Source organism: Scophthalmus maximus, chromosome 4, assembly GCF_022379125.1.
Source record: "Scophthalmus maximus strain ysfricsl-2021 chromosome 4, ASM2237912v1, whole genome shotgun sequence".
Lineage (NCBI taxonomy): Eukaryota > Metazoa > Chordata > Actinopteri > Pleuronectiformes > Scophthalmidae > Scophthalmus > Scophthalmus maximus.
Genome location: NC_061518.1, coordinates 10,579,898 through 10,594,275, shown reverse-complemented (window position 1 = coordinate 10,594,275; position 14,378 = coordinate 10,579,898). Strand labels below are relative to the sequence as shown.

Genomic DNA, 14,378 nt, shown 5'->3' with positions numbered 1-14,378 from the left:
CAATCCCCCCCAAAGAATCGCCTGTAAAATCTGCACAGTAATCCTTGGACCACTGGTTCACTGGAAAAGCTGAGTGACATCTTTTTTTTAATGAATTAACTGAAATGTATATAAAGCATACAGATTAAATGTATGATTATAATTTCATCAACTCAAGACTATCACCAAACGGCATTGTCGTTTACACAAATTTCACAGAAGAGATTGCATTGACCAATTAATTCCCTCCTTGCAAGTTGTTATGAAACTATAGACCCGTAAAATAATGCGTCACAAATGCATCCATTCAGCCACACAGCTTTCTACGGAGACCTGATGCAGTTTGACCACATTGGTGTTTTATTTCAGAAACAGAAGCTCTCCGTGAACAAGCAAATCCCAACCAAACATGCACTCACGGTCATTACATGATCGACTGGGAGGAGAACATTCAGTATCAATTATATTATATAGTAATTTTTGCAAAGAGATCAATTTGATAAGCTAATTAGGTGATGTAATCATTTAAATTTGGTCGATTTCATTGTGGATAAGGAGGGCGGGGGGGGGGGGGCTGCACTTTATAAAACCACTTATTCTTTATCTTAGCTAGTACACAAAGAATTTCTGCTTCATGTGAGTCGTCCTCGTCTCACCTACTTTATCTTCTTCCTCCCACTTTATGCTCGGAGGTAGATTTCTGCTCCCAGCATAGCAACTGCTCGAGTCACTCTAGTCCCCTATGTGGCCACGCCCTGGGGTCTAATTAATACAACACACCGTGCATCCATATGGCTCAGTGTGATTAAACAGATAGAGGGGGGGTCGAGAGAGAGAGAGAGAGAGGGACGGGATGGGGTGGGGGTGTAGGGAGGGTATACTCCATGTTTCCTTCATTGATGAATAAGAATAAATTGCTGTATTAGCTGTTTCCCTCCTCCTGTAACAGCGCAGCTCGGTTTAGGGCAATGAAACAAAGCAGCGTGATTAGACCCTGAAAAATCAATACGTCAAATGTTTGAGTCAATCAAAGAGACAACGAACACCATCTTTTTTTGCAATGGTGTTGTCAATGCTTCCTCAAGGCCAGATACAAGTGTTGGAACAAAGCCTTGATCCTCTTGTTGGAACAAAGACCCCCTGTTTGCAGACCACAGACCCCGAGAGGGTTCCTTACAGAGTATATGGATTAGAGATAGGTGAGCGCCGGGGGTAATGGAGAGGGACAGGCCCAGGGCAACAGGCAGGAGGTGGAGGCCAGGAAACGGAGAAAAGGCCAAGAAAACAATCGTGTAAATGGCCAAACATGCACAGTGTTGTCCAGAAATCTAAGTGAAGTTAAACCTTTCTTTTCCACTAATGAGGGAGAACCATCTCCATCCATTGGATTTTATTTTACACTATCTCAATTACTTCTAATGTTATCTTGTCAGACAGAAAGTGTTAGTTTTATTTCTCAAGGTTTTAATTCGATTAGATTCTATGTTATTGTCACTGAACACAACATTCAGTTTAGCCTTTATATTGATTAACTTTGATATTTTTCTTTAAACGATGGAACAGAAGGAGCAACACTAGTGGGGAAATATCATAAGAAAGGAATTTAAGAGGAGTGAATGAGATTTTATGCAAATTATTTAAAATACCAATTGTACAGTTTGAAGGAACAAATAGGATGTGAGATGATTGAGATACTTTTCTCCTTTCGAGAGTTGAGAAAGGCTCAACCTTGCGCAAACATCCTCTCACGCGGTGCGAGAGGCCATGTTCACATCTCGTGAGGCTGTATACTTTAGTATACATGCAACATACAAGTACTTGTGTATGCCAAGCAGGGATGATATTTACCACGTTCACCAAGTTTGTCGTGTTAGCATGCTAATATTTGAGACTGTCGTCAATCAAAAAAAAACGGAGTGGGAGGACTTGTTTTAATATTTACTAATTAGCACTAAACCCAGAAAACAACTGAGGCTGTTGGCAATGTCATTAATTTGCCAAGTATTTGACCATAAACCTCGGAGGAAATGTCAGCGGATCACCAGATTTATTAGACTTCATCCTGAGGGCAAATTATTTCAAGACATTTCCCGCCAAAAAACAACTGGCCAACAGATCAACCAACTGGAAACACAGGTCTCAGTGTAAAGAGTTTTCATATAGGAACTCCTTTGGACAAATAAATAGCCTTTACAGAAACTGCTGAGTGTTCCTGGCTGTCCCACCGTGAAAACCCCGTGGCTGCTTGAGGGCTCACCTGTGGGCTTTTTTTACCTTTTTTTCGGGGCCATTTCTGCAAACATTCCTTAACTGTGCAATTTAGCCGACTCTCCAGAGGGAATATCCCTCAATTCATGGTGATTTAATGTTAGAAATGGTGACGGCGGGAATCCAACTGATGCATTTGATCCACAAAGGATACTCCATCCACCTCAGCACTTAGTTAAATGTCCGTGCAGGCAGAGCCACTGATACGTGCAGATAAGAGAGCATTCGTTGTTGTCATTTGAACTTCAAAGCATCAGACTGTACCTTTCAGATATAACATCTTTGCACCTTCTGCCATTTGCTGCTACCTCCAGCATCCTTTGGTTTCCTCTCCTTCCTCCGAGCCACCCCACATCTCCACCCTCCCTCCTCTCTTTGTCCTGCTCCACACACAACTGCTGCCATGTGCACAGAGGATCTCTCTGCCACTCCGCCTCCCCCATGCTCCCCATGCTCCCCCCCCCCCCCCCCCCCCCGTGCATGCATGTGTGTTTGATTGATAAATGAAGAGAAACCTGAGGGGCAGGGGCGGGGGGGGGGTTGTGTCATGGATGATGACTGCACATTTCTGCATGTGAGCCCTACACTCACTGCCACTGAAAGGCCACCCAATTTATCTCTCAGATACATATAAATGTGTTATAAGGGCAGCGGTATCTCCCACGGTGGGCTCCTGCAGAACGATTCCCCCGGCACACATTGCAATCACATCAGCCCTCTTTTTCTCAGAAACAGTCACTCCATTAATGCTTTCAGTGCCACATCTCCTGTGGCCTCAGCATGTTAATGCTCGCATTCTCCATCAGTCACCCTCCACCACATGACACTCCATCTTAGAGTGGAGCCACGGGCAACGGCGTGGGGAGGGGAGAGGTGGCAGAAATCATATCGTCTTCTCCACCTGCACAAGTCTTCACACAAACACACCAACAAGAACACAGCTATAGTCGGTGCATGCAATACGACAGGCACCAGTTCAGCTCAGTAACGAGCTTTCTGACGGTTTGAAACCATCTTATAAAAATGTTGATGTCATTAGTTTATTACTTTTATTCGAGAAGTTGCTACTCAGTTACACCAACGGTGGCTAGCTTCCTTGGAGATTGCCGGTTTTACCATGAGGAGCAATTTGGGCTCAGGTTCATGCTCAAGGACACAAAAGGATGAGCTGAGCCTGAGAATCAAACTCCAAATGATTGGGCCGCCCTCTCGACCTGCTGTGACCATATAGACTGTGTATAAAAATGGACGCAGTCACTGAAAATGAAGCCAAAGGAAAGCAACACAAGATAATTAAAAAAGAATTAGCCTAAAATTCTGAAGAATAATGATAAGCCTTAACATGAAAATAAAAGTACGATAAAGAGTATAGACTACAAAAACATGACGAGCCTCTTCTGAAAAATAAACCACATGATTCGATACTATAAAATCCTCAAGGACGTAGATTTTGATAAGTGTTTATGTACTTTACCTTAAATTTGAATTAAACTTTTACTACCATGTCAGTAGTACATAGATCCCATTATGCAACTTCTCTATCTTTAAATCCATCCTGAGGCTCACACACACGCACGCACGCACACACACGCGCACACACACACACACACACACACACACACATACACAGGGTAGCATTTAAAAAAGAAACAGGGGGTGACAAGACAGTTTTGATGATTTGCAACGTGCAAAGAAGGGATGTCACCTGTGAAGAGTGTTACGGCTGGGAAATCTGGAAACATAAAAAAGAAAGAAGAGAAACACGGGGGAACATCAGAGGTAGTCGAGTACGAAAGTTGGCTGGTGTGACCTCTGACCTCCCTCCCTCTTGGCTGCTCCCTTTGAGCCACTAAAAGGCGTGCGGTGTGAGAAGCCAGGAGACAGCTGCACCCCTCCTTCTCCTCCTCGGGGCTCTCCCTGGGAAACTGAGGGCCCTTCTCTCAATTCACTTTAAATGCTGTGAGGTCAGGAGGAGCCGGGGCCCAGTTGAGGTGGTCCTGCCGGGGGTAGAGTTTCACTGCTTTACACGGCCAGTCTGGCCAGTGTGTGTGTGGGTGTGTGTGTGTGTGTCCATGAGAGGGAGAGGGAGCTGCTTGTGGAAAACTACTCGTGGTCTCTCTATTAGAACCCACAATAAGGAAGAAACTTGCTGCAGCGACCAGAGACAGCCTCCCTCTGCTACTACAATCTTAATACAGAAAACTCAGAGACACAAACCAGCATTTAAAAATGTTTATGTCTTGATTAATAATAAATTAGGATAACACCACACGTAATAAATGATTTGCTGGGTTCTGAGATTTGTGAAAGAAGTCCCAGGCAAATTATGATCATGAACAAACCAGTAGTTAAATCAGATGACCTGAATGAGGAAGTGAACCTGAAATTCAGTGCATCTGAGATTTCTTTTACAATAATGAGCCCACATTGCACAGGGAAACTGCAAAAATGTGTAAGTACAATGGTTCAAAGCTAAACTTGGAAATCAGTGCGTATAGATGATGGACAAACATATTTACACAGATAGTTAGGACAATCGTTTTTAACCAAGATCATGGTGTCATTTGAAACTAAGTTACACGAGAAGAGCTTTAAGAAGAAATGGAAACTCCCAAACTTTAACGTAGTCAGCACTGAGAAAACAAACCAAAAGCCCAAACTCCAGAAAGGCTTCTAAAGGGACCTTTTAAGTGACATTGTTTTATCATTATCCTTCATTTCCTCACCCTAATAGCTTAGGTTAACCTGCGCTGACGCATCTCTCTCCATCCGACTACGTCAGCATTCCCAGATTTTCGAAAAAGGTTCCGCATTGTAATACGACCAAAAAATTAATTGGAATTATCCTCCGATGCTCTATACCCCAAAAAGAGCCAGAGAGAAAACAAGAAAGACAGATGGAGAAAGAAGAGGCCGATCCATACTGGACTCTTTGTCCCGAAGTTCAATCATGCATTGGGCTTCACAGTGATTAGAAGTCCTGCACCATCCTCCATCGACCAGGTGCTGCGCGCTCTGAGCTCAATACTCTTTGTCTGGCCAGCAGCCCGTGAGTTAATGTGCTGAACAGTGAAAAAGGACGGTAAAGTGCAGGAGGGAGACGAGGAGCCGCATCGGATTGATCTGCTGCATCTCAGCGGACCACAGGAAGCAGGCAAACAAACATCTGTGCTGTAAATTATGCTTCTTTATCCGGCTAGGTCTCACTCACTCACTCTCACACTCTCTAACACACACACACACACACACACACACACACACACACACACACACACACACACACACACACACACACACACACACACACACACACACACACACACACACACACACACACACACACACACACACACACACACACACACACACAAATAAAGACACGTTCTGGATTTATTATTACTAGAGCTAGTTTATTATCACTGTTATTGTATTTTTCTTAAATCAATGTTGCACAATGAACCCTAAAACAATACAAACCACTAAAATGGTCTGTTTTGCCTTTTTACACATATATACATACACACATACAGTATATGTGGATGTGTATACAGAGTTTTTAATTGGAACAGCTTGGTCTTGAGAGCGTGTAGAAACATACAGTAACGTTGTGTAAACATATACAGTCGTGATCCCTGAAAATGCTCTGAGAACGCTTATAGAATTGAAATCATCTCATATTGACCTGAATTTAACCGTGGGCGAGACGGCAAGACAGTGAGAGCTGAGAGAGAGAGAGAGAGAGGCAGTGACATCAGCAGACAGACAAAGAACAAGGCAGACAGACAGGCAGGCAGGCAGGCAGGCAGACAGACAGACAGACAGACAGACAGACAGACAGGCAGGCAGGCATACAGACAGACAGGCAGACAGACTGTGAACTAGTGAACTGTGGTGGTAAAAGTGTTTTCTTTCACTGACATGTTTCGTTGACCAGTTTCCTTCTCTTTACCTTCAGAACATGAACTGGAAGAGATTAAAAAAGCAGGAAATATTTATCCCACAATAAAATACTGAGTAAATAAAAGTCATTTAGGTGGGTTTTTTTAATTTGGGGAAAAAACAAGGACTCTGTTGTGCTTGAAGTTACGTCCTGTTTGCCTCGCAGGACTACAGCCCGGCTCATCCTCAGCCCGGCTCATCCTCAGCCCGGCTCATCATCAGCCCGGCTCATCCTCAGCCCGGCTCATCCTCAGCCCGGCTCATCATCAGCCCGGCTCATCATCAGCCCGGCTCATCATCAGCCCAGCTCATCCTCAGCCTCACACAGAAGTTTGCAGGTAGTTTTGCCAATATGTCCAAGTGATGAATTTATAAATTTCTGAATCCTGGTTGACTCTTATATTAGGAGCCAGCACATTGACTCTACTGCATTTAACTCAGTTTACTCTCAGTCAGTGTCTTACACTGAGCTACACGTGTCCTACATGAGCACAACGTAATCTGCCAAGGTCAGACTGGATTTGGTGATTTCACATAAGAGATTTAGTAATTTGTGTTTTCGCCCCCTCGTTGTTTGAAAGGAGGCGTGACTCAGTTTGTCCAGATTTATTAGTTTTTGACTTTTTAATTATAAATAACTAAGTGGTTTTTTTCCTGAACTTAGATTTCTTTGACTTATTGGATCATAAATATTAAGTGATATAGAGAAATGCTTCACAGCCATTAAGAGAATGTTTTCAGGGGCTTTAAACCAGTGATCGAGATCAAACTTTATTTTTTCTTCAACAGTTTAAGCGTTAGAGTAAAATTCTTAATGCGAACCGGCAACAGTGGGCGAGAGCAGATGAAACATTCCCACACACACACTGGAGTCTGACATGGCAACGATATGACGGCGTCGTTTTCCCATTTAGACTAAATAGCTCTTTGCTTGTATTCTAGAAGTGTAGACTGTGACTCACATGGCCTGCTGAGTCGATCCTACTGGAACTCTTTTCTTATTTCAGCGGGCCAAATAACGGGTGGCTGAACGGCTTTGGACGGTGTTGACAACATCAATACGGAACACGCATTCTTCTCCAGCAAAGATGGAATTGTGAAGGAAAATGAAGACAAGTTGTCACTTCAAGGGTAACAGGGCTGATGGGACCTCAGGTGTCAATGAGGGGCAAGACGGGTTTGGATTTGTCAACGGAAAAGGTCACTCAACCTATTTTCATCAACACACACCATCAAAGAGTGACCGACAATGTAAGACAGGACCAAACAATAGCACCATATTGAGATCACAACATTATTTTGCCAGCATTGGGCTAAATATCACAGTGTTACCATCACAAGTCCAATAATGATTAACTAACACTTCTCATTTCAGCTAAAATAATGCTTTTCGCTTCTCATGCAGATCTACTGTATAGGTTTTTCTACAGCCTACTACCACGGACTCAATCTGCTTCCTTTGACAAAGGTATATTAAAATATAATACCGATCTCAAACATTTAGTTACAGATACAATAAATCACCATTTGACAAGAGAATAAATTACTTGGGGGAAATCGTTAAACTCAGTATTATTTGACATGTACAGTCATCGGGGTCTCGGAGCAGAACGCCATGGCGATAAATGCATCGGAAATGTGATCAAATTGTAATCATGTCAGACGGTCGTCTGGTGCCACAATGATCAATACCGCAGAATGTAAAGGGTATTTCAAGAAGAGGCTAGAGTCGTCAGTCTTTGGACTTTTCAGGAAACCACAGTAGGGATATTTCAGGTCTCCTAAATGTCCCCACCATTGATACAGCATTGTACATTGTATCCAGAACACACACAAATGCAGTGATACAGTGTCAATCTAGACCGTCCAGAAGCTTATCTTGTCCTTCTGACTTCATCTGGTTACCTGTGTTCAGTCAATGCATATTAAAAGAGAGGACTTCACAAGACACGTGTAGTTTTAACAGTAAGAGCCGTGTACTGGCAACACAATCAAGGTTCAACTAATCCTGCACATGCCCAGTCCAGGATGCCGTCTTTGTAAGAACCTCAGGTTCAGGCTTATTGTCTGTATCTGCTATTCAATTAATTGTTTGGTCTGTAAAACTCCAGAAAATTAAACCAAATGATTATTCAGTTTTGCTTAAAAATCACTTCAGTCAATATCCTGTATTGTTTCAAATCTACACAATAACTAGGGCTTTTAGTCCAGTACAAAAGGATTGCAGTTATCCAAATTTAATAGGGAGAAGCACAGCTGATCATTTCTATGGTAATTGGGGGGGAACTTACTGTAAATGATTCGTAGGCCTCACATAATTGTTTTCAAGGAAAAAGTAACCTAGTGTTAATTTGTAATCCCTTCATCTCTGTGTGCATCACCCAGGTGGAAGGTGAACTGCTTTCTGAGAAATGTTCCCTTTTTTTCTCTCTCTCTTACGGAGTCGGCAAACAAGGGACAGATGACAAAGTTAAATACTCATTGTCCTGCCAACTCGTACTTGGTCAAGGTACAAACAAAGAGGGCGTCCCTCACAGCATATGTGTCTGAACTGGGCAAAAAGCAGATTGTTAGGATGAAAACCCTGTGAAGTCCAGAAGACCTGAGTGTGGCCTGTTTTTTTTTCACACATAACACGAGGATCAGAGAGTCCCTGAGCACAGTCTCTCCCTGTCCAAAGGTCAGGCTTCAAGGAGGAGAAAGGGAGGTTGGCTTACTGACAGGAACAGAGTTTGGTGATGTAGCACTTCCCAAGGCTGCAAAATACATATGACAAAGGCCCTTTATTCCCCCACTGTGTCAGCGAAGGAATCATCACATCCCCGCTACTGATGGAGTGACAGCAAGTCAGTGAAAACAGCTTTCAGGGCTCCACTAAATCACACAAGGTCTATATAATACATCGATTCGAAACCCTGACCTATCGACGTCTAATCACGTAAACATAATCGCCGTTGCACCACATTCCCGGTGAGACAGGTTCAACAGTTATGGCACTAAAACCTGTCACATCCACGGGGGAGATGTGGGCAAATTCCTGCAGGAGATTAACCCTAAATCACACCGAGGGACAGAGGAAGGAAGGAAGGAAGTAAAGAAGAAAAGCACATCACTTGTTTCCACAGTGAAATTACTCTTAACGGAAGTTAAAACACTGATTTAAGCCTGCAGCAAGCCTGGAGAGAACAAATCACACTCGTAGTTAATAAATATACAAGCAGGGGACATTACGGTCGGGTTTGCATCTCTTCTGCTATCTTGACCAAGTACCATTATTGTTTTTCCAACACTTGTAACATGATATCAACACCAGAGTGTACAATTAAATAGAGGAAATGGATGCAAGGAGAACATATGCAGACAAATGTGCATAAACCAATTACTTTAAAAGACATAACATTGCAGTACCTACGATGATCACTAACATGGAAACTGTGTATAATGTTGGTTTTGCATAACACATTGCAGTTGATTCTCTGCAGTGGGGACACGTACAACTGTCATCTGGAATGTCGTGGATGGCCAGAAGCTATGATGCTGAATATTGGACCAAAATAAATGAAATAAGCATTTAAACTTTGTCCAATCTTTCTTTTCACATTTTGAACCTTATGCTGCATTCAAGCAATGTCACCAGAAAACCACCTGTAATTCTGACTTGGAAGTGTTGGAAGAGTATAATAGCACCACTTGTAATCACACGATTAGAATTGCTTTTATCATTTTTTTTGTGTGAAATCAGATACATACAGTGTATGGCTCGGTAAACTAGACAATTGTTGTTATTTTTGCTTTTGCAAAATAGAGAAAGCTGGCAGGCAGGCTGAAAACAAGCTTCATCCAAACTATCTGAGAGGTCATGTGAGGAAATATAATGATTTAACACAGAAAAGGGAAATTCACAAAACCTTTTTCTCCCCATTCAGCTGCTCATAAAAAACCCCCCAATGATATCACATGAACGCAGCATAATTAAGATGATGAGCTCAGGAGCCAGAGAGTGAAATCAATAAACCGATCGTGAAATTTATTATTATTATTATTATTATTATTAACTGTGTGTGTGTGTGTTCTAGTTGTAGGTGCCACCCACTTTTTCCCACTTTTCTCAATTTATTTCATTCACAGATAAAAAACTTTCCACAGAGGATATAAAGTAAAACACCAGTAAAAAAAATAAAGTTAAAAGCTTCTGGTATGAAAAGAAAAACACCAATAAAAAAATAATCTGATAACCATTCACACCCACTACAAACTAAGTATGTAGATGAACCATTATAATAGTTAGTGCACATGATAAAGGTCCTAAAAAGTTCTCCCTCCATTTGTAGGTTCGTGTCCCTTTGCTTCTGCTTTTTTTTTCTTCTGTTTAGCATATTTCAACAATTGAAATATATATATATAAATACACAATTATATACGTGTATGCTCTATGTTTGTATGTGTATCACTCTACTCCATTGTTCGTACTCTGCATGCTTCCTTCATTGAGACCTGAGAGAAAGGCCAAAAACAGGGTTGAGGTAGGTTCATTACAGGGATTAAAGAGAAAATCTTCTCAGTGAGGGGGCGGGCGGGGGTGCTGGGTTGGGTCGATCATTGGGACAATGATTTAGGCAACCAGACATTAGTTTGTATAATTGGTCAATGGCAAAAAGTAATAATGTTAATAAAATGTTTTGAAAAACGTGAATACGTATTCTGTGGTTTTTGTCTGGCAGTCAGAAGCTCAGTGGTCAATTACCATAAATGTTCTGTATAAAAAGGTGGAAGCAGCGGAGGAAAACGTTGTGCAGCCTACGATTTACATCTCTCTGTTTCATACAGAGGCTGCACTTGCTCACTGTGTCACTCCCTCATCCCCTTTTCTTCTTAACCCCTCAGAGCTACACTGATCTCGTATATGGCCTCTGGAATTCCACTGATGGAAATCCATCGAAGCGACTGAGAACTTTAATCCCTGTAAACATCAGTCCTGATCAGTATGTGACGACACCGAGCAGAGAGGCCTGAGAGAGAAACCCTGCGATCATTTAGCCACCGAGTGACCATCTCTCTCTCTCTCTCTCTCTCTCTCTCGGGCCGGTTCTCTGTGGCTGTCGTCATACAGCGTCATTATATACATGTGTTCCTGAAGTGCTTTGACTAGTCAGTGTTGACAGCATGGAGAAGGCCAACCAGCTTTTTTTTTGGGAAGAGAGTTAACGATAGACAAGCATGATCAGCAACTGTCACATGTCCCGGGCACCAGCAGTGTAAAAGGCTACTAATCTTGTTTAAAAAGGAGGCAGATTACGTGACATGAAAAGAAAGAAAATCACTAAGAGCACTGCAGCAACAAATGTTCAGGAAAAGCTTAGAGATACACTGCTGTCGATTAAAATCAAAGAAATGGTTCAATATTTTGGGGAATAGCTTATTTTTTTCCATTCTTTTCGGGAGAAAAAAATGTCATTTCGGTGTTGTCGAAGGAATGCTTGAACATTTTGGGAAATACGTGTATTCGCTTTCAACTACATGTTATATGTGAAGATTGATACAACTCTCATTTCAATCTGTTAAATATTTTTTTGGCAGGGCGCAATCAGCTTAGCATAAAGACATGAAGCAAAGGGAGACATCTTGTCTGGCTCAGTTCAAAGTTAAAAGATCTGCCTACTGAAGCTCAATAATTAATATTTTACATCTTGTTTGTTTTATCTGTACGCAAACAGTAATTAAGACAAAACAAGTTACGATTTTTGGGGATATTTTAGGCAAGTTATTGAATGCATCATACATGCTAAGCTAGGGTATTAGACCCATTAGCATCGCTTCATAATAGACAGAAGAGTGGTATCATCTAACTGCCAGCGAGAAAGCCAATAAGTGTATTTTCCAAAATGTCAACTACCACAGTTAAATACTACTATGGTAGAATCATATTTCGGGACATTTTGGTAAGATTTGTGCTTACTTTTCATTTTTGTCTGGGTTTTTTTTTCACATCATAATATGAAAACATACATTCAGTCAATATAATATCTTCACGCACGCACGCACACGCACACGCACACACACACACAAACACAGCTAATTTTAAACACGTACAGCATGATGTCCGTATATTATATTGTTTTGACTCTTGGCCAATTGTACATTATGCGTCACACCTCATTCAGCAGTAAATAGTCCTGAAAATATCATTAGCAATGCAGTGTATCTCTAATGGTCTTTTCATTCAACTGAAGCAACTACGTTTGGAAAAAAAAAAGTATAATGAGCTTTCAAATAAAATAAAATCTAAAGAAAAGAAAGAAAAAAAACTTACAATTGAACAGCATAATTCATACATATATATTCCTAACATACTCCTAGTTCATACAACAGTGTTATCAGTCTGTCAACTTGTATGAGGTACTGACATTGTATCCACAAACACCATACTGTATTCATCAGCAGATGGAGGCAGGGATTTCACAGGGTGAGGAAAAGAGGGTTTTTCCATTATGCAATTAACAGACAAACAACAACAACAGTGACAACATTAACATTGTTATCTTGAGGTAGAACATTAACTTCAGCATTTGGAAGTGCTTTATGTTGGATACTCTTTTTTTCTTTTTCTTTTTCGTTTTGCTTCGACAAGCAGGAGAAGAGAGAAGATTCTTGACATCTGAGGTAGTGCGGCACCAGATCTTGCATTTTTCCAAACCAATCAGTTCCTCCGCATGTAAAGTAATTGTGAGCACAGGGGAAGGTATAGTCCCTAAAAGCTTCCCGCGACACATTCATTCCGGCTGAGGTAGGTTTTTGTTGAATCGCTAAGTTCACGCAGCCAAGTCTAGTTCCTGTATGAAGGCCGAGAACTTACAGAAAATGTTGATACCGCTGAAACAAAGTCCTGAGACAGAATATAACAAATCCCTGGAAGAAGGCTGAGGTCTCCTGTGAGCGAGGGGGTGGAATCATTGGTAGGTGAGAGCAGGCAGCAGGAGTCTTTGACATCCACAGAAAAGTCGAAATAAGACCAATAACTTATAGCCACTTTTGACATATAGATGATAAAGATATATATGTATTTATATATATATACTGTATATATCTCTAAACTTAAAAATAAAATTACTATCGTATAACAAGGACATTCTGGGCCCTCTACTCTGTGCTGCCCAACACCAGAAAATTAACAAACGACTAGGGCTGTCACTTTTTGTTCAAAATTAGAACTTTTTTTCCCTCCTAATAACCGTCTGAACTGTAACAAACTGCAAAAAACAAAAGAAGCTGGAGGATTTGCAGCCCTGTTGTCTTGGCGTCTGAAGCGTGGTGGGGAAGTATTTTGGCTTCTACACCATTGATACAAAGTCACCAACGCAAATAAGGCTGGTTTGGTGACAACAACAGCTGCCTTACTCCCTCACAATAACAATTTACATTTGGAATTATTTTGAATGAATTATGTGTTTGAATTTGTTCCAACTTGACCGAAAAGGTGACAGCCCTGCAACCAACCAAATTGTGGAAATAAAGGACATTTAACTGGCCTGCCTAGATTGAACCAGCCTCCCATCAGAAGAGTGCTCTCCAGAACCAGGCCCAAAACACACAGTCCTAGATCCTCCTTAACTTACCAATAAAAAAAAAAAAATCTTTGCACAAAAGGAACAACTACTTTTAAAAGGAAACACTGTTCAACCTGAGTGAGTGAAGAGTCTAAGTGTACACTGTGGACAGTGTCGTGTGAATCAGCCTTCATACATGATTAGCCTTGGTCCTGCTGACACGCTCCTGCTGCAGGAGGCTCCTGGAATTGCGTCTCCGTGTCCCGCTCCACTGCGAACTCGTCCAGTGGTATTGTAGACAGCTGGGTTTCGTTCAATACGTAGGCGCCGGACTGAAGACAAGTGCAAACAACAGTCGTTAGACAGCGTTAGATAAAGAAAGCATGTAACTCTAACATTACAAAAGACTGTGAACAAAGACGGTGGAGAGACAGAGAGAGGATGATTAAAAGAACCAAGGCCAGAAATCTGTGATTATGTAAAGAACAATTCTAGTGCAATTGGGGGTTTTATTTAATTATCTTAGTATTTTTTTTTATTAAAAAAAATAATAATACACGAGCATAAACAATGCTATTCCTTTAACCTACAACTTTACAGTCTGTAGAAAATCTTTTATCTTGTTTATGTGTTTTAATGTTTTCTACT

The 14,378-nt window shown here is 41.4% G+C and overlaps 1 protein-coding gene across 2 annotated transcripts in view; it reads right to left on the bottom strand.

The window, feature by feature from the left end:
- Positions 1-5,640: 5,640 nt before the first annotated feature.
- The window catches only part of igdcc3 (immunoglobulin superfamily, DCC subclass, member 3), a 56,147-nt gene continuing 47,409 nt past the window's right edge, over positions 5,641-14,378 (bottom strand). For both annotated transcript variants that reach the window (XM_035628707.2, XM_035628709.2), the window contains one exon: positions 5,641-14,062. In XM_035628707.2, the coding sequence (XP_035484600.2) occupies positions 13,931-14,062 (132 nt within the window). In that variant the 3' untranslated portion in view covers positions 5,641-13,930. The remainder of the gene's footprint in view (positions 14,063-14,378) is intronic.